A 20,235-nucleotide genomic window follows, 5' to 3' on the forward strand; every position below is an offset into this window, starting at 1 on the left:
GTCATGTCATCATTTCCCTGTAAAATGAACTGAAGAAGGAAATGGCAAATCACTCCAGTATCTTTGCCAAGAAAACCCCAAATGGAGTCATGAAGAGTCAGACACGACTGAAAACAAATGAACAACAAACTATGGGGTATCCCACCTCTGTAGCTAAAAAATGTTCGTTTACCTCTTTAGCTAAAAAATGATGACTCATGAAAAGAATATGGAACAAAGACAAAGAGAAGCCCTTAGGTCTAATCATGTTTTACCTCAGTAGCAATGCTCTGATTAGCTCCATTTTCCAACAAATATTTCACTACGTCCATGTGATTCTCTTGAGCTGCCATATATAGAGGAGTGAAGCCATTCTGAGGATAAAGAATAAGACAAACAAAAAATCTAGTTATTTTTATTCATTAACAAAGATTTTAAAAATGCTTTGTATCCCAAACTAAAGAAGAGAAAATGGATATTTTATATTAATTAATTGATTTTTAGTTTTCAACAATCACTTCCGTAAGATTTTGAGTTCCAAATATTTCCCCTACCCTACCCCTCACCCCAAGACAGCAGGCAATCTGATATAGGCTGTACATATACATTCATATTAAACATATATTCACATTAGTCATGTTGTAAAGAAGAATTAGAACCAATAGGAGAACCCACAAGAAAGAAAAAACAAAGAAAGAGAGACAAAGACAGAGGCAAAGAGAGACAGAGCAAATAGTATGCTTTGATCTGTGTTCAGACTCCATAGTTCTTTTTCTGTATGTAGACAGCATTTTCCAACATGAGGCTCTTGGAGTTGTCTTAGATCCTTGCATTACTAAGAGGTAAATCTATCAAAGATAGTTATAACAGCACAATGTTGCTGTTACTGTGTACAATGTTCTCCTGGTTCTGCTCACTTCACTCAGCATCAGTTCATGTAAGTCTTTCCAGGTTTTTCTGCAGTCTGCCTGCTCATCATTTTTTATGGAACAATAGTATTTTATTACATTCATATACCACAACTTGTTGGGCCATCCCCCAATTGATGGACATCCCCTTGATTTCAATTCTTGGCCACCACAAAAAATGCTACTATGAATACTTTTGTATATGTGGGTCTTTTCCCCATTTTTACAATGTCTTTGTATTACAGACCTAGAAGTAGTATTGCTCAATCAAAGGGTATACACAGTTTTATAGTCCTTTGGGCATAGTTCCAAATTGCTCTCCAGAACAGTTATATCAGCTCACAACTACACCAACAATGCAATTCCAATTAGTGTTCCAATTTTCCACATCTTCTCCAACACTTGTCATTTTCCTGTTTTATCAATGTTAGCCAATCTGATATCTGTGATGTGGTACCTCAGTGTTGTTTTGATTTACATTTCTCTAATAAGTAGAATTTTAGAGCATTTATTCATATCACTATAGATAGCTTTAGTTTCTTCATCTGAAAACTGCCTTGAGTACAGTTTCAAACTGTTTTCTACTTATTTTTTTGGCAAAATATCACATCCTCATTCAAAAAGAGATGTCTTTATGAAAATGATTCATAGGACTCTCTGGAAATCTAATAATCCTTACAAAACAGTACTGATGACTTAAGCATAAATAATTCAGAGGCATATGGATAAAATTTCCCGTTTTATTCTCATGAGTTCACAAAATTAAGGGAAAAAGTTGGCAAGTAATGAGGGTTTTTCAGAAACTAGATGGCTGGAAAAATACCTTGAAATACTTTGTCAAAACAAAAATGTACCTAGATTCACCTACTTTCTTTACCCCAAAGTAAAGAAACATAACAGGGTTTGGAATAAAATAGAGAACTCATTCAGTTGAAGAAAAAGCAAAAGATCTGGTCGTGAGGATTACTTTTTTAAAAGGAAGAAGAGAGAAGCTAGGCATTAAAAGAGAATATAGTCCTGGAGTCAGGAACCTGCAGCCACAAGAGGCCACATGGAACCTCCAGACTATGGGTTCCCCACCCCTGGATTAGGTTGAGAGGTTTGGAGAAAAGAAGACTACTTATCTAAACCTAAGAAGTTACAAAATGGATAAAAGCAGACAGTCTAGTTAGGAGGAGAAATAGCAATAGCTAATAAGTTAGCTAGTGAGAAATATTAAAACAACAAAAAACAGCAGATTAGTTGTGTAGAAGAGCCTGGGGAGGTGGCCAGAAGGAAAGGATTAGAAAAATCCAAAAGAGGAGTAAAAAAAAGTCAGTGAGTATCGTGAAAAAAAATGCGTGGGGGTGAAAGATGAATGTTTCTTCACAAAGAAGATTGTAGTGATTCTGTAAGAGAGTATGATTTAATAGAGAAGTTAATCTGCTGCCTTATCTTCCCTCAAAGGAGTTTTATAAACAGAAAAAGAGGGAAAAATCATAGAAGTTGACTAGCTGAGAGGGAAAGAAAGTCACTGTTAGTAGGGGAGGGGAAACTAGAATCAGACTTCCCTCAGGAGCATAGGTTTAGAGCTGGAATGACTTGTAAAGAGCATCAGTTTTCAGATAAGCACGTCCCATATAGCAAGCAACAAAGCTGAGATTTATACCCAGGTGTTTTGACTCCAAAACCAGAGCTTTTTCCATTGTATCAATACTGCCTTTCTCAACAGAAGGCAGAATGTATAAAAATAGCAATAAATCACACACACACACACACACACACAAACACATGCATGAATCTCGGTTGGATATTACCATGGCTATCACTCATAAAATGAATGATATGAAGCTGGCAATACAGTTTTACTATAAATGACAAAAGAGAGGGAAGGTATCATTTATTTATTGTCATTGTTTAACCAGAGAAATGTCACCAGAGACCATAAAACATTTCTGCCTCTAGAAAGCTTGGATAGGGCATGACAGTACTTTGAAAAAAAATCATAAAATTTTATATTTTGTAGGGCAGCATCAATCTTCACACATACAACAAGGTACCAATATAGAACTATTGGGATGAGTAGTTCTATCCAGAAGTGTCTCCCAAAACACTGTTTGAGGATTTGGGGCTGTGTTTTTCCCTACTATTCTGGCCCTGGCCATATTAATTAAATATCCCCAGTGCTTTGAAATATATTGGCAAAATCCATAGCAAATTCTTAATTATTTCATGTTTCTTGTATGGGGGCAATACTAAAAGAGTATCAGTCTTTATGATTTTATAAACATTGACATTAATTTTTAGAATAATTAAAAACTACAACAATCTTATTTCTAGTTATGAAAATTATGGTCATATTTCAGAAGATTGCAACCCTGCAAGTGTTTTAACAGGGGCTAAATGATCAACTGCCAACAGCACTTGGAAGTCATAGAGGTGAATCATACATCAGGGAGGGGAGTGGGGCCATATGCCCTCCAAGGTTCTTTCCAGTCCTAGGCCTCTATGATTCTAAGCTCAGGCTAATTAAAATTATTTCCTTAAATATAGCATCAATGCACAGCTGCAGAGCATGTAAAAGGCAAAGAGTACCAATTGTAGTTACAAAAATAAAGACCATTTTATCTGTTCTGGAGGCGTAAATGGGGCAAGAGAACAAAAGATGAGATTATCTCCTTGTTTGGTAACCAAGGAGGCTTTTAATTAATGCATGCATATGCCCAAATTTCCTCAGATTAGCAGGAGATAATAAACTTCTGACCTGGGAAAGATGTTATAGATCACCTCACTATTTATAGCCTGAAGGTTCCCTCCCTTCAAGAGACAACACTTTACCTAGATAACAAGATAGAACTATAACTGCTATTGGCAGGAGTTTTTATCCAGTGGTTCATGGATACATTTCAGAATGTAAGGGTGTGGTAGCATGAACTTGAATGCATCAAAAAAAAAAAAACCTTTTATTTTCATGAACTTCTAACTTAGCATTTCCTTCAATTATTAAAAATATTATTCTAAGAAGGGGTCCATAGGCTCCACCAGATTGCCAAAAGGGTTCATGATGTCAAAAAGGTTATGACTCCTTAGCTAAATGTATTTCAAACATTCAAACCTGCTGTCAGAAACCCTCCATTTTCACTGTCCCTAACCTAATTTCTCACAGCTAGACTACTGAAGAAGACTTCTGTAAAAATCTCCTTATTACTAGTCTTTCCATGGTCTAATATATCCTCTAAACCACATCCAAATTCTTCCTAAATCACTGCCTTCAGCAACTGATTATTTTTTAGCCTATCAGACCAAATTCAAATTCTTCAGCCTGACATTCAAGGCTATACACACATGAGTCCCACCTTATCTGTGTGGTATTGTATTGTCCTCTTCTACCCTCTACTCCATTAGCCTGAGATTCTCACCGAGTCCCACCCTCATTCTGCCCACTCACTCTTACTTTCTGATTATTTGCTTCTGTTACTTGGTTATCTCATATATGTCTTGGTCACAAAGAAAAAGAAGCAAATGAATCATTTCCAAAGCCATAAATTCCAGTCCTTCTGTTTTCTTAGCACCAAGACAGCCAAGTCACTGAGAATAAAGGGCTTACTTGTCATCTTAGTTAAAACCTAAGATCTACCTGGGGAAGAAATTGTTAAAAATATGGAATTATTAATTACTGAAATATAAATTTATTGTTTGTTTTATTAAAGCATTAATATTTCATCAGAATATTATACTTTACCACCTTTCCCTTTCTTACACTGCTAATCTATATACATTGAAGAAAGTGGGATCAGTAGTATTATTTTGTTCTTTACAGAAGGCAAGGTTTACTTTACATTTTTTTCCCTTCAGACTAAATCCCTATGAGGAAACAAATAGTACGGTATTAGCCTTCTTAATCAACCCTAAGTCAAGAAATTCCTTCATTCACTGGAGGGTCCTCTGAAGCCCACTCTTTTTGATAGCTGAGTAGACAGCTGCAAAGAGCCAACGAGGCAGCCAAGAAGCATTGAGGCTCACTCTGGGCTCTGGACCTTTGCAAGTTAAATATAGACCAAAATGGAATTGTGTTAATCCTGCTCAAAACAGGGGCACTGTTTTAATTTTCAATGATTCACATCCTTTCCCACATAGGATTTTAAACAGCTTTGCTGCAGCCTACTCATTCCACTAGAACCATGGTCCCATAAAGGTTTTTTATAAAGTCGCTTAAATGGAATGCTGACATCACCATTACCAGTTCCTGTGTATCTTCACAGAAAATTCATTGCTAGTTCAATTATTAGTCTTAAGCTATTTCAATAATGCAATGAAAGCACCATGCTATTTAAAATGTTAGCATAGATATCACCTAATTAAGGCTTATGAGTTACTACAACTGTGCTCCCTCCCTGCTTTCCACAACTGGGTGGATCTACTTTAATGGAGGAAAGAATGTGTTATAATTTTGCTCTTAAAGAAGTCAGTTTGGGAACAGAGCCATTAAAGCTTACACTAAACATGGTACGGAGTTAAGAGACTGACAAAATTCTCCTGTTGCAAGTTGGCTGCTTAACACTCCATTTAGTTGATGTTTCTATTATGTATTTATGATGGAATTAAAATTGAATCATCTCTTTTTTTGAAGTGACATACATGACATTGCATATTTATGCTGTTACAAAACTAAAACTTTTTAACACTGAACCACATTCCAGCAATGGCCAGTGAATCTGACTCAATTTAACAAATATCGTTTATTTGATGTGCTATGCATTTGGGAGGATTACAAAATTTAGAGACAGTACAGATCTTACCCTCATTGGAGTAATAGGGGCTAAGACCCATGAAGACATAGATAAGCTAAATATTAATACACAATAGAGCATTGGAAAGTTGCAAAATAAAATTCTCTGTGAGATCCACAGGAGGTCATTCTCAGAAAAAGGCAATTAGAGACACAAAAATAAAGTATCGTTTGAGTATGGCCTTAAAGGGTGCCTGTTAACTCAGAAGGTGAAGAGAAAGAGAAAAAGGATATTTCAGGCACATAAAATGGTGCCAGAAAAAAACATGGAGGCAGAAAAATGGAGTTCAGTTTGGAGGACAGCTTTCCAGTTTGGAAAACATGCATAAAATGCATGGAGGGAAATAACGAGGTAAGGTTGGAAAGGAAGGGTATTGGCAGATTGGAAAAGGACCTTAAATTTTACTCGGTGTGACAAATGGGAATCAATGAAGATTCTTGAGAGAGAGCAGCGTTATGACCATATCTTTATGTGATATGACATCAAGATGTAGCAAGAAGCCACTGATGAGCTCAAGTCCTTCCTAAATTTAATATTTTGACTATCTTACGGTTTATAAATTTCATCACAATAAGAAATGAGTTACTTCCCATGATGCCAGGATGCCAACAAAAGTAAATAAATAAAAATAATGTTGCTAAGACTTTCTTCCAGGACTGGTTTATGCATCATCCTAAAATGGACCCATGGTGCAGCCTACTCCAGAGCCTCTAAGTCAACAAACCACTCTCCTTTGGATTCAAATGATTGTATTTGTTAGGATACTATATGGTGTCCTCACATCCATCACTCAATATCATCTTGAAGTACTTACTATGTGCAGAGTTCTATAACCCTGAGGCAAATTACTTAAGGTTTTCCGTTTGCTTAGTATTTGTAAAATACATACTATTGCTTTGAAGAAGGCAAGTGTGCACATTATACAAATGCTATTGTTAATATCATCAAGATTTAGAGCTGAAAATTACCTTAGAGGTTATTTAGAGCAATCTGTCATTTTACATAGAAGGGAGCTGAGGACATCTGTTGATGTGTTTCATTTGAGTTGTACTGAACTTGGCACAAGAGAGGATTATATTTGGTGGAAGGTCAAGGAGTGTATAACTCATTGGAAATGACAGTGACATATTGTGTGTGTGTGTATGTGTGCACATGGGTGCCGCAAAGGAAAGGGGAAATGGAAAGAGATCGAAGCCCAAAGTGGCTTCACTTACCCATGGTCACCCAAGTAGTGAATGGCAAAGTCAGGATTTGAATTCCATCCTTATGACTCCAAATATAAGATCCTTGATCCTTTCCATTGTACCACATTGTATAAAGTTGTAGGTGAACTGTAAATTTAGCTATCATCATCATTACCACCACCAACTTAGAACCAAATGCTTCTCCGCTGCTATTTCCTCCTATGCCTTATCTGCAGTCAAATTGAACAACATGCTATTACTACCTAACCACACCCTATAGTTTCTTACCTCTGTGCATTTGCTCTCACTGAACTCTCCATTTACAATATCCTATCTATCCAGATCCACCAAACTACTTCCTACCCATTTTTCAACTCTGCTGTTGCTTCTATGAAGGCTGCCTTGATCTCCTTAGCTAGAATTGATCTCTCCAATTTCTGACCCAACACAGCATTTCCCATTATATACCATTTAACATAGCTTTTTTCTTTTGAATGTTTATGTCCTTTTAGAATGTGAGTTCCATCTTAGCACATTACACATGTTCATGATATATTTATTGAACTGAATTCCTTAATTTCATCTGTCTATCAGTTATAATTCTTCTGTCTCTATGTTCCTTATTTGCCTTAGAGTTTGAAAGATGATTAAAGAGAGTTTGGATTGTCTCAGAGAAAAACATGCAGTCAGAATGACTGGTTTTAGCGTAAGTAATCCCTTAATCAGGGGTGGGGAACCTGTGGCATCGAGGCCACATGTGGCCTTCTAGGTCCTCAAGTGTGGCCCTTTGGCTGAATCCAAGCCTCACAGAAAAAAAATCACTTTATAAAATAAAAGTTTTATCCCCTTAACAAAATAAAATAAAAGTTGTATTAAGGGCATTTGTTCTGTGAAGTTTGGATTCAGTCAAAGGGCTGCACTTGAGGATCTAGAAGGCTACATGCGGCCTCAAAGCCGCAGGTTCCCCACCCCTGCCCTAAATCAAAGCCTCATAAACAATGAACAAGATGGCATTTCTACCTAGAAATTAACTTTCTAATTTGTTGTGATCTACTTTAAAAGATACTATTTAAGCAATTTTACAAAAGAAAACCAAGGACAATTTCTATGAGGAAAGATATAAAAGAATACAAAATTATAATAATTCTCTTTGACAGGTTATAAACAGCATTGTGAAAATCAAATTTGTTCATTTTTGATTGTCTTGGATTCTAACTCCAACATCCTCAGTTTTTCAGAGGTACATTAACAAAGCCCCCCATTCTAGAGTGACCCCTTGTTAAAGCTATCTCTGGGAGCACTCAAGTGATTTTGGAGGTGAGGTAGAAGAAACTAAAGGAGCAAACAGATTTCGTAGAATTTGGTAACACCTTTTCTTAGGATCATAGGATGAAATGACTTGAATTGAAAGGGAACTTAGAGGCCATCTAGTCCAACCTCTTATTTTATAGATGAAGAAATGAAGACCCAGAGCACTTAGGGTACATGCCCAAGGCTACACTGGTAAAAAGTGACAGAGGCAGGATTCTAATTCAGGTCCTGTGATACCTAGAACAACTCTCCATTCCCTTCAATAAAACATGATATAAAGAAGAGCAAAAAGGCTGCATACTCAAATCACTACACAGGACCTTCTTCTTGGGTTCAATGAGCCAAGAGGAAGAGAAGGAGAAAGAGGTGTTTGTTCCCTGCCCCCTCACCCTAGCCTCCAGTATTCTTGGATCCTTCATTACTAGCTGGCTAAGTGGATGATTCACATCAGGTTAGCTATCAATCACAATGCAATGTTTCATGGGTACCATAGTTGGATAGTCTGATTGGCAGTTGAGCCAGCCAGTGCCTGTTATTGGCATGCTCTAAAACCATTTCTGGGGTACCATCGGCACAAAAACTTTGCACACATTTACTGCTCCTTTTTTACTTAGAGATAATATAACCTAGAGAATATTATAAACCAATATAAGATAATATAAACTTGGAGAAAATTCTCACCTCTAAGAGTTAAACCTGCAACTTCGGACTAAGATCTTAAACTTTTGTAAGACTGATATCAAGAGAGTTGATTAAAAGTATGAGGCACTGTCTCCGGAGGAAGTTGTGATGAGACTCAGAATGTCTGGAGTTAGCTGATGTCTCTGTCTCTCTCTCTCTCTCTCTCTCTCTTTCCTTACACACACATACACACACACACACACACACACACACACACACAACGTGCATGCACATATGTCTTGTATGTACTAGAGTCTCTATTTCTTTCCTCTCTCAAAAATTAAAGCCTTAAGCCATTGTTGGTTATAGGTGGGGATAAAACATGATAGAGGACTCTAAAGAAAAAGAAAGAAAACTCAGTGAGTGGGAGTATGGCAACAGGAAGAGAAGAGGAGGATTCTGGACATCTCATTATCATCTTGAACAAGGAGTTTGCTTCCAAACATTGGAGGGCTCCAGAGACTTGCCTCCATCTAGTAGGTAATGCTAGGTGAGCAAGGGGCCATGCGGCAAGAAACAGTGGGCCAAGAGAGGCCTTGGTGGGGGCGGGGAACCTCTATCAGAGGAGTTTTCATGGTTAGGACAGTGGCTCTGGAAAATAACTTGTAAGTCTATATTTATGAGTATGTATTTTATTTTCTTCCTTGATTTAATAAAACATCCATCTGCAATACTGGAAACTGCATACATGTATGTTAAAAGCTGGTCTTGGCATATTGCAGGGGTGGGCATTTTCTCAGCTTTCCTAGTTCGGGGCTATAAGTCAAAAGAGTGAGAGAATTCACACCTTTCTCCCCAGTAACAATTTTTATTTGAGGTTTTTGATTCATGAGAGACTGATGGATAGAGCCCGGAGATAGGAAAGCCATAGTTCAAATCCATCCTCAGATACTATCCATGTGATCCTAGGTAAGTCTGTTTACCTTAGTTTCCTCAACAGTAAAATGGGGATAATTATAGCACCTACCTCATGAGATTCTTATGAGAATCAAATGTGATATTTGTAAATATTAGCACTTAGTACTGCACCTGGCATATAGTATGACATAGAAATTCTTATCCCCTTCCCCTCTGACACAAAAGTTACCCTTGAATAGTACCAATAAGTGTGTGTGTAAATGACTATACTTCGTTAGGCCTTTACTTTAGTTCTATTGCTTAATGCAAGCTTTAACATGGATTTTTACTTTCATCTTCCCTTTGCTGCCACCGGTTTTATTTGCTCCTCGAAAACATTCTTAAACCTGTTTCAATCTGTCAGTGGTAAAGGCAGCAGAGGCATTGACTAATAAATCTGTTTTTCTTTAAGGGATGCTCATCTGCTTTATTACCTGATAAGAAAATTTTAGAATATTTGTCAATATACTTTGTCAACTATAGTTCAATGAAATATAGCTCCTATTTTGTGACTGACCAAAGAACAAAGGGAAAAACTAATATTATTATTGTTAATAATAAATACTATTCAGAATAATAGAATGCTATTATATTAACAAATATTTCACTTGCTAACTCAGAACAAAAATACAAAGGTCTGTGGTACACTAGTACATGTATACATTCTTCTAGATATCCAAACACTGCATTAGAAGTATAGAATTTCAGAGCCAGAAAGACTCTCCCTGGCCATCAAATCCATCATATACCTGAGGAAAAAAAATTCCCAGTATACCACATCCCCACAAGAAGCCATTTTGCTTTTGCTTGAAGACCTCCAAAAGGCAGATCCTTCTATGGCTATTATTACATGCCATCTTTAGATAATTTTCCTAACATCAAGCTTAAATTTGCCTCTTAACTCCTAGTCTTTGCTCCTAGTTCTGCACCCTGAGGTCACACACACACACACACACACACCAGTTTCCACACAGTAAATCTCAAAATAGTAGAATTCCATTCAGGTACAGATAGGACCTGTTTTCTCCCCCCACCATTAGGCAGCCCAAGCACAGGCTTTCTGATACTAGAAGAAAGACAGATGGTGAGCTCATATAAAATAAAACAGTAGTCAACACTTAAGTATTACTCTAAGGTTTGTAAAGGACTTGATAGAGATTATATGATTTGAATTTCACAATAATTGTGTGAGGTAAGTATAATAAAGGTTTTATTTTCATTTTGCAGATGGGCAAACTGAGACTTAGATTCAATGACTATCCCACGGTTATACAGCCAATAAGTGAATCTGAACTCTGCTTTTCCTGATCCTGAGTGTCTAACCACTGGTAGACCATGGTCTACCACAGTGCTATAGATCATAGACTGGCCTATCCACTGACACTATCCACTGGTAGACCATGATGCCTCCTATAAAATCCACATACCAAACACTCCACCAACATGGGTGATGTAGCACATTGACTGGTTTCTTTCTGTAAATTCCTGAAAATTTTATGCAGGACCCTGGAGGTAGGCCAATATAGAATAATTTTCATCAAGGTATCATGTTTGACAGTCATTCTCATTTGTAAAACCTATTATGTTCTCTTTCCTATTAAGCCATAGCATTCTGATTTAAATAAATTAATCTATTTGGATATATATATATATATATATGTGTATGTATGTATGTATATCAACTGTGTTGATGTGCTTAGAAACTCTCTTACAGACTAGGTACAAATGTCACACCCACTGAAGCATCAACTGTCTTCATGATGCTTGTTTTACTCCAGAAATAACACACAGTTTGCTGTTCTCTGAGGAGCTGACATTCTATAATAAACTCCCTCATTTCCTGATGTCTTAACAATCCAATGTAGGTGGCAGCTTGGAACTCAGGGAAGCTCTAGACACTTTGTATGGATACAACATTATATGACTTAGGCTAAGCACATTCTAGCTGCATGTGTCTGGTTCCAAGGACTACAAAGTTCAATTTCAGGAAGAGATCTTTTGTCAAAGAGCTAATAGCCCCAGAGAACTAGAAAAGTGACTGTGTTCTCTCCATTTATTAATCACACAGCTCTTTTGCATCTCTAGGCTCTAGAGATAGAGGCAAGCCTACCTTAAAAGAGATCTCATTTAATGGAGTAATATTTGATACAAGGCTATTTGGTGTTATCTAAACATCAGGACAGATGCAATCTCAGGAGATATGGGTATGTGCTAGACTCCCCCATTACTAGTTTTTAAAATCAAAAGACAATTGTGATACTGCCCACTTAAACCTAAATATAATTTGAAGTGAAGTCATCACATACTGGGGAGTCATTGAAGTCATCAGTAGGATAGCTAGGTGTTACAGTGGATGGAATACCGGGGTTGGAATCAGGAGGACTCATCTTCATGAGTTCAAATCCAGCCTCCGATGCTAGTAAGCTGTGTGACCCTGGGCATGTCACTTAACCTCTTCTGCCTCAGTTTTTCATCTATAAAATGAGCTGGAGAAAGAAATGAAAAACCACTCCAATATCTTTGCTAAGAAAACCTCAAATGGGGTCACAAAGAATCAGACATGACTGAAATGACTCAACAACATCACATAATCTGTCTACACCAGCACCCTCATCTAGCTTTATTATTATCCATGATAGCCATTATTATCCATAACAACATTTTCCTGGTTTAAGTTTCCTTAAAAGGGGGGGGAAGGCTGTCCCTTCCTCCCTTTCTCCTTTTTTTGAAACCCCATCAAATCAGTCACCCAAATCCTGTTGATCCTTCACCTACAAAACGGAGCACTCTAGAGCTATACCCTCCCTAATTGCTGCAATAGATTTCTAAATTGTCTTTGGTCTCTCTCCACTTCCCCTACTATACACAGTTGCCAAATTAATCTGTCTAAATCAGTGATTCATCACTGTAAACACTGGCTCAAAAACCTACTGTGGTTCTCTACAGCCTTGCTGTTCAAATCTAAATTCTACAGTCTAATGTCCACCATCAACCAGTTTCACCCTGTCTATCTAGCTCCATCCCTTGCTATTTACTCCATTGTAGACAAGGCAGGGTCTTTACAATGCCAGGCACACAGTTTGTATTTATTTCTGCTGTTTTTTCCATCTACAGATCCTTCCACATCTCCTCTTTGAAAAATCTTTCTCCTATACTTCCATCAAGATTCTGCTTAATCACTAAGCTTTATCTGACTCCAGCACGTAACTATTGATAAATTAAATACTTCAGCGCTTTTGAAAGCTATATAACATGATAATACAAATTTGCTTATACATTGCCCTGGAATAACCTTCTATTTCATATAAAACTGTTTTGTCCCCACAATTGACCTATAAAACAATTCTAAAGTGTAGGGATTGTTTGGGGGTAGGTTGGGGATGGATACTCTTGTCCAATTTCTGGCTATTCTAATATTTAGTTCCATCTTTTTAAAAATGCTTCTAAGACATACTATAGGTCTGAAACTAAGCCACAATTATACTTAAGTTGTCTTATATAGGTCAAAGAGAAAGGCTCATGAGTGATGAAGCAGATTGGAAGGCATAAGAGATAAGAATAAACTCAACTAAAACATGAATATCTCTTTTTGATTGGTGAAGGGTATTCATGAAAGTTGTTTCCAACCTGGAGAAATTGGCCTCACAAAGAAAAAATTGCTGAGAATAAAAGAGAATGACCTAAGACATCAGAAAAAGGACTAAGAAAAAATTGTGGAAAAGTGTGTAGCTCAGGCCGGAAACAAGCTGCTGTCTCATCATGGAGCAGTTGGAGAAAACATCCTTGCTTTTGAAGGTCGACAGCCAATCTCTGAGGTTAAGCACTCTGTAGTGTTTTTTTTAGCACAAGATTAAGCCTCAAAGGAACAGAGTTATAGAGTTCAGGCTGAGCTCTGGGAGCTGGTATTAAAAAAAAATGAAGTACACATATCTTAATATTTCTCTTTAAATTCCTGTTTCATGTTTTAAAAGCATGACTTTTTACTATAGGTTGTTATTTAATTGAAACCAAAGTTCTTATTATTTAGTAAAGAATTTTAATTTTTATCAAGAATTGTGAGAGCTTGGAAAGTTGGGGTTATCCAACTTGTAAGCAAGATATAAAGAATGAAGCCATCATCTTGAATTCAGAAAAAAATGTACATCTCCTGCTTCGATTACAAGTAAGCAGTACTCTCACTCCTTGGTGCCAAGCACTAACATCAAGGGACTAGTCTTAGAAGTCACAGGATCAGATTCAGATATAAATAAATAATAGATGACGTACAAAGTAAATGTCATGGAAAACAATATCCTTGCTCATAAACATGTACTATCCATATGGAAAATATTACACTTTTGGAGGGCTCTTATAGTAGATAAGTAGATAAAAAAAAAGTCTATTTCTTCTTTTCCGAGATAAAGAGTGGTCTAATAAAAGGGCATTAGACTAGGAGGCCAGAGACCAGAGTTTTAGTTTTCTCTCTTCCACTAACTTGTTATGTAATATTGGGTAAAAAATCACTTAACCTTGCTGGGACTTAAATTCGTCATTTTCTTAAAATACAGATAATAATATTGAATGGTTCTAAGTTTCAAATGAAATAATGGTTATGAAAAACTCTTAAAGTCATATCATATAATAAAAGTAAATGCAAGTTATAAATATTATACTACGGGGGTAGGTTGTGCTGAGTTGTTCGTATTTTCTCATTTGATCTTAGGAAGATTAAGGGATATCTGACAATGGTTAAAGGTATAATCTGTAGACAGAATACAGTTTCTTTCTGTGTGGAGCAAATAGTCGTATATATATATATATATATATATATATATATATATATGTACATATTTAAATATATATATTCATACATATATATATATGTATGAAGCCTAACAATATTTTAATAGAAACATAAGGGAGTTTCTCCATAAATTGAACTTTCAACTTTGTCTTCATCAATATCACACACTTCAACCAAATAGGCCATCCCAACATTTAGAATATGGTCTTAGAATAGTTTCATGGAAAAACATTCATTAGTCAATCTTTAGGTTGATATTTTATTAAAGCAAATCTACATACAGTCTGGCTTACTCAAACTGTATTACACAAATAATATATGTTTTAAATGGCATATTATTTATTTGGCCCGAGTAGTTTTTATCCCTTAATCTCTAAGCAGAGGTTCCTTATGTTATTTTGAAACAATGCCTCTAGTTTCTAGTTTGAATAACTTTTTTCTTATGGAATCACTGTTTATATCATGAATTTCCTGACTATAAAGATGCTTTTAAAAATGCAAGCATTGCCCTTTCCCCCAAGATGGTGCTGAAGGCAAAGAAGGAAGCCGTTGTCCCCCCCCCAAGACAGAAGCCAAGTCCAAGGTCTTGAAGGCCAAGAAGGTGGTGTCCAAAGCCACAAAAAGAAGATCTGAACATCCCGCACCTTCCAGTGACCCAAGACACTAAGACTTTGAAGGGAGCCCAAATACCTTCGGAAAAGTGCCCCTTGGAGAAACAAGCTTGATCACTATCCCATCATTAAGTTCCCCTTGACCATTGTACTGTGTCTGCTATGAAGAAGACTGAGGACAACACCCTAGTCTTCATTGTGGACATCAAGGCCAACAAGCATCAGATCAAGCAGGTGGTACAGATGTATGACACTGATGCGGCCAAGGTCAACACATTGATCTGGCCTGATGGGGAGAAGAAGTCCTATGTCTGACTTGCTCCGGACTATGATGCTTTAGATGTTACCAACAAAACTGGAATCATCTAAACTGTGTCCAGCTATCCCACTCCACCTACAACAAAAAGTTTTCCAGTTAAAAAAAATGCAAGCATTCATGTTTAGGTCATTTATACAGTTTTATCAATTATAATACGTAATTGTCAGGGGGAGTAAAATAAAGTATGGATTTATTAGTAATTTTTAATTATCAGTGGATATATTGTTGATCTGTATTGTTTCCATTGCATTAAATAAATCAATGACCCTGTAGTGTTGTCAAGGGGCAGGTAGGCAGTGCAGTAGAGTGCCCAGCCTGGAATCAGGAAGACTCACCTTCCTGAATTCAAATCTAACTCAGACACTAGCTGTATGAGCTTAGGCAAGTCACTTAATCCTGTTTGCCTCAGTTTTCTCACCTATAAAATTAGCTGGAGAAGGAACTGGCAAACCACTACAGTCTCTCTGCCAAGAAAACCCTAAATGGGGTCACAGAGCCAGATATGACTGAAAAAGACCGAACAACAAAACGCAGTCAACTCTAAGAATGTCCAACAGTAGGTATGCAGAATGAATTCTCCTCTGCTTTAATTGAAGGGTAGGCAGGATGGTAAGCCCTTTCCTTAAAAACAATTCACTGGCAGCACTCGTATAAAAAAAACCCCACAGGTTTTCCTTTGACTCCATTGCCAAACATCAGTTGAAAACCTGAGTGGTAGAAAATAACCAGAGAGATTTACTTACTGCCCACTGCCTTGGATGTAGCAGAAGTTTGATAACTGCCAAGTTGCTTTGGAATAAACTGGGAGCAGCTCATTTAAATCACTATTGCAGTCATGGTTTTGAATGCTGGAAACTGTACAATATGGACTCAAAGCATATATAATTACAGAGAGAGGGGTATCATTGATGGCTTTGCGATTCATATGAACCCTCAACTACAGATTATCCCTGAATGTTCTTTCAATCAGAAAAGTGATATCATCTACTGTAGAAGACAGCTATAATAATGTTTATAATGGGATCCAGGAACCTTCTAAATAGGGGCATTTTAAAGAATTAAACATGTGCAGATGTCATTTTGCATCTTTTAAGGACTAAGAGATAGCTTCTGTTGCATAATCCACTATTGTTGAGTAGGTCACTAAGTCCCTGTGAGACTTTATGCACATGCCCACTTCCACTAAAATTTATATTCTAAGAATTAATGAGATAATGTGCATGAAATCCTCTCTGCTTTTTAGTTTGAGAGTTATAAATCAAAAGTTCTATTAAGTAATATTTTATGGGAAAGAACTTTGAAAAATGACGTGCTATGCAAATCTAAGGGGCTGGAGAGCATAGATATAAAATAAAAATGCTTAGCATTATATCTACATGGAAATTACACTCAAGATAGCTAAAACACCATATATTTATGAAATAAATTTCTCAAGCTACCTCCTTTTCTCCTCCTTACGTAATGTTTAATTATTATATTTACTTGAGATGTCCAAAGTATTTCCAAATAATTTCCTGAAAATAGGAAGAATACTAAAATATAAGTCGAGAAAAATAGAGCATGTGTGACTGGGTTCTTAAGTATAAGTAGGTTGGCTCTTAATGAGCAATATCAACACCTCCAGGATCTGCAATCTCATCAGGATTCATCAGCGCCAGCACAACTCATTCATGTCTCCTTGTCCTCTTTCTATTTTGTGTTCATATTTGTCCACAAATCCTCAAAAGTGGGTCTACCCAATGCTTTGGAGGCTTCCTCTAGATCAGGGCTGTCCAAAATATGGCCCTCGGGCACATGCAGCCTGCAGTGCAATTTTATGCAGCCTGCCTATGGGTTTTAATTTTTGCAAGTGAAAAAACAAAATAATAATTTGCGTGGAATGCATATTAGATTTTTTAATTTCATCACTAATAAATCATCTCTTTGATGTTAATTTTCTTGTGTGTTTTTAAGCAGTATTACTGATGGAACATATCACATGGATTTTCAGTTGATCTGTGGGATGTGTTCCATCTTTACGGACTAGTCAGTATGCACCTATCTTTATACTGTTGTGTTGTCACTTTGTTGTTTTGTGCTTGCTTTCGCACTTCACGCCTTCACCTGTGGAAAGCGGGGGAACGCACATCATCAATACTACAGTACTGTATTTTTCATTCTGGGTGCAGCCCTAGAACAATTCTTTTATTTTAATGTGGCCCTAAGATAACCTAAGGTTGGACAGCCCTGCTCTAGACCTTTTATTTTGTAACAACCCCTTTAACACTCTGTTGTACATTATTTTAGCCTTTCACACACTTGATGTTCCAGTTGAGCTGTTGTCCAAACTGTGCCTTCCACTACCCAACTCCATGTCTTTGCAGAAGTTGTTTCAGGCATCTGGAATGCACTCGTTCCTCACCTCTTTCTGGGATCCTTACTTTCCTTCAAGCCTCAATTCCAATGCTACCTCCTATGAAAAGCCTTTTCTGATGCCTTCCTTCTCCAACTGTTATTGCTCCCTTCCTCCTCAAATTATCAAGCATTTACTTACCTGTGTAAATGACGGATCTCTCAGTAGAATATGTTATTTGAGGTTAGAGGCTGTTTTTTTTTAATTTGTTTTTTGTCCTTCACTCTCACTTCATAACTGAGTCCTTTTCTGATGGGATCGCAGAGCTTGAAGGGACCTCAAAGAAAATCCTGTACATCCTAAAAAAGAATCCTTCCTTTTTTTAAAAAAAAACTGATTTTTCTTATTGACCTCTTTTGTTTTTACATCATATATTTCCCTTTGTATCCTTCCCAACAACTCCCAGATAGTCATTCCTTATTACAAACAATTGTAAAAAGGAAAAGAAGAGAAAAACAGCAAAAAACAATATAGAGAGAAAAAATGTGACATTATATTCTACGTTCCACACCTTGGACCCCCAATTTCAGGAAAGGAAAGGGAAGATATGGATTTATTTCCTTATATCTATTTTGGGGGGACAGATTTATTTTGTATGGCTTAGTAACTTGTTTTTTATAACTTTCATTTCTTCCTATTCACATTGTTGTAGATATTATACAAAGCGTTTTCTTGGTTCTGCTTATTTACTTTGCATCAGTTCATGAAAGTATAAGAATTCCTTCTACAGCACATCTTATAAGTGTTTATTCAGCCTTCATTTGTGATGGGAAGCCCACTACTCCTAGATGCAGCCCACCGCATTTGAGGATGCCTCTAATTGTTAGGGACTTTGTCCTTAACATCCAAACTGCATGCTTCGAAACCATTATCATTTGCCTTCTAATTTTTCTCTTTTCTAAGATTAAGCACTGAAGAAACTGGGAATCAAGATTCATATGGTGTGAGGGAATGTTTTCCCGTCTGCTCAACCTTCTGGTTTCCCTCCTCTGAATGTACCTTCTACTTGTCAATGTCCTCCTTTGATGATCTCCTTGATAATGACTTTGTGGTGCCTTATGTGCATGATGACATCATTAACACCACTTTTCATGTGTAAGTCATCATAGGTAATATGTCATAATACTTAAACCACCATGCATCTTCCTATTGCTCTTTGGGTAATCTGTCCTTTGGATGCATCTGAGATTGTGAGGTTCCATGATTTATTATACCATATAGCATCAGTGGAATAACACTGATTTTGAAATTCGGGACATTTCTAATCAATGATATCAGAAAAAAAGTACAATGTGCTGTCCCCAAAAGTCTTTGAAGTCAACCTAATTGTCAAATGTCAGTATGAAAGCAAGCTGTTTACTGATCCATTGGTTCTAGAATATTTATAGCTAGAATTTATTTATTGAATTCACATGAGTTTCCCTGCAAGGCACATTGAACAAGGATCACACATAAAATGCTAAACCATGACATTTGCCCAGTACGGTTCAAGTTTAGCTCATTTCTCTATATATTATCATCATGTCAGCTTCCCAAGCCATAAAAGATTTTCACTTGAGGAAAATATTCAGTGTGATAAAGGAATAATTACACATTAGAGGTATCATTGGATTGACAGTATACCAGAATAGTTAGATAGTAAAAGATATTTAGTAGTATTTAAAAGTGCCCAAACAGTATGTTACATAAAAACACTTTTTAAATATTTTTCTACCATGAATGCACATCATGTGAATGTTTTAAGAAGCTATTTTAAAATGACTATAACCAAGTTATGCAAAGACAATAATTTTGTTTATGACCCACTTAAAAAAAAAACAGCTATGGGATTAGAACTGTAGGCATCAATAGGAATGAGTCCTTTCTTCCCAGCTTCATCAGTAAACTCTCATAACAACATGATAGACACAACAAAATAAAGTACTTGAAATGGCTATTGAAAACCATTTTCAGCACATGGGTGCTTTTTGATACGGAAACAAGGATTACTTCTCATCCACTCACCAAATGATTTTACTCTGCTACCAGTGTAATTTAGAATCCTACTGAGCTCAGTTTTGTTTTGTTTTTAGGAGTGAGTGAGAGTGTGAGTGTGAGTGTGTGTGTGTGTGTGTGTGTGTGTGTGTGTGTGTATGCGCATGTTTTAAGTATTACCTTAACATATTCTTTACTGTTCTCTGAGAAAATGGTTGGTGGTTTATATCATTGTTATATATTTCATTTCTTTGGGGAGGGTTATAAGGAGAAGAAGTGGGAGAGAAGTATGCATCCTTAATACCTTTTATCAGGAAAAGCCTGAACTGTAAGATTTACCTCTATTCAAAATTTTATCAAAACTAAATTTTCCTAGGTGTCTATATACCTAGGAATGCTGAAAGACACACAAATACCCAAACAGTCT

The 20,235-nt window shown here is 36.7% G+C and overlaps 1 protein-coding gene across 1 annotated transcript in view; it reads right to left on the reverse strand.

The window, feature by feature from the left end:
* ANK2 (ankyrin 2) overlaps nt 1–20,235 on the reverse strand; it is a 297,680-nt gene that overhangs the window by 187,455 nt on the left and 89,990 nt on the right. Inside the window, exon 5 of the mRNA XM_036763028.1 lies at nt 255–353. Within this exon, the coding sequence (XP_036618923.1) occupies nt 255–353 (99 nt within the window). The remainder of the gene's footprint in view (nt 1–254; nt 354–20,235) is intronic.

This window comes from Trichosurus vulpecula, chromosome 6 (assembly GCF_011100635.1).
Source record: "Trichosurus vulpecula isolate mTriVul1 chromosome 6, mTriVul1.pri, whole genome shotgun sequence".
In the NCBI taxonomy this organism is placed as follows: Eukaryota; Metazoa; Chordata; class Mammalia; order Diprotodontia; family Phalangeridae; genus Trichosurus; species Trichosurus vulpecula.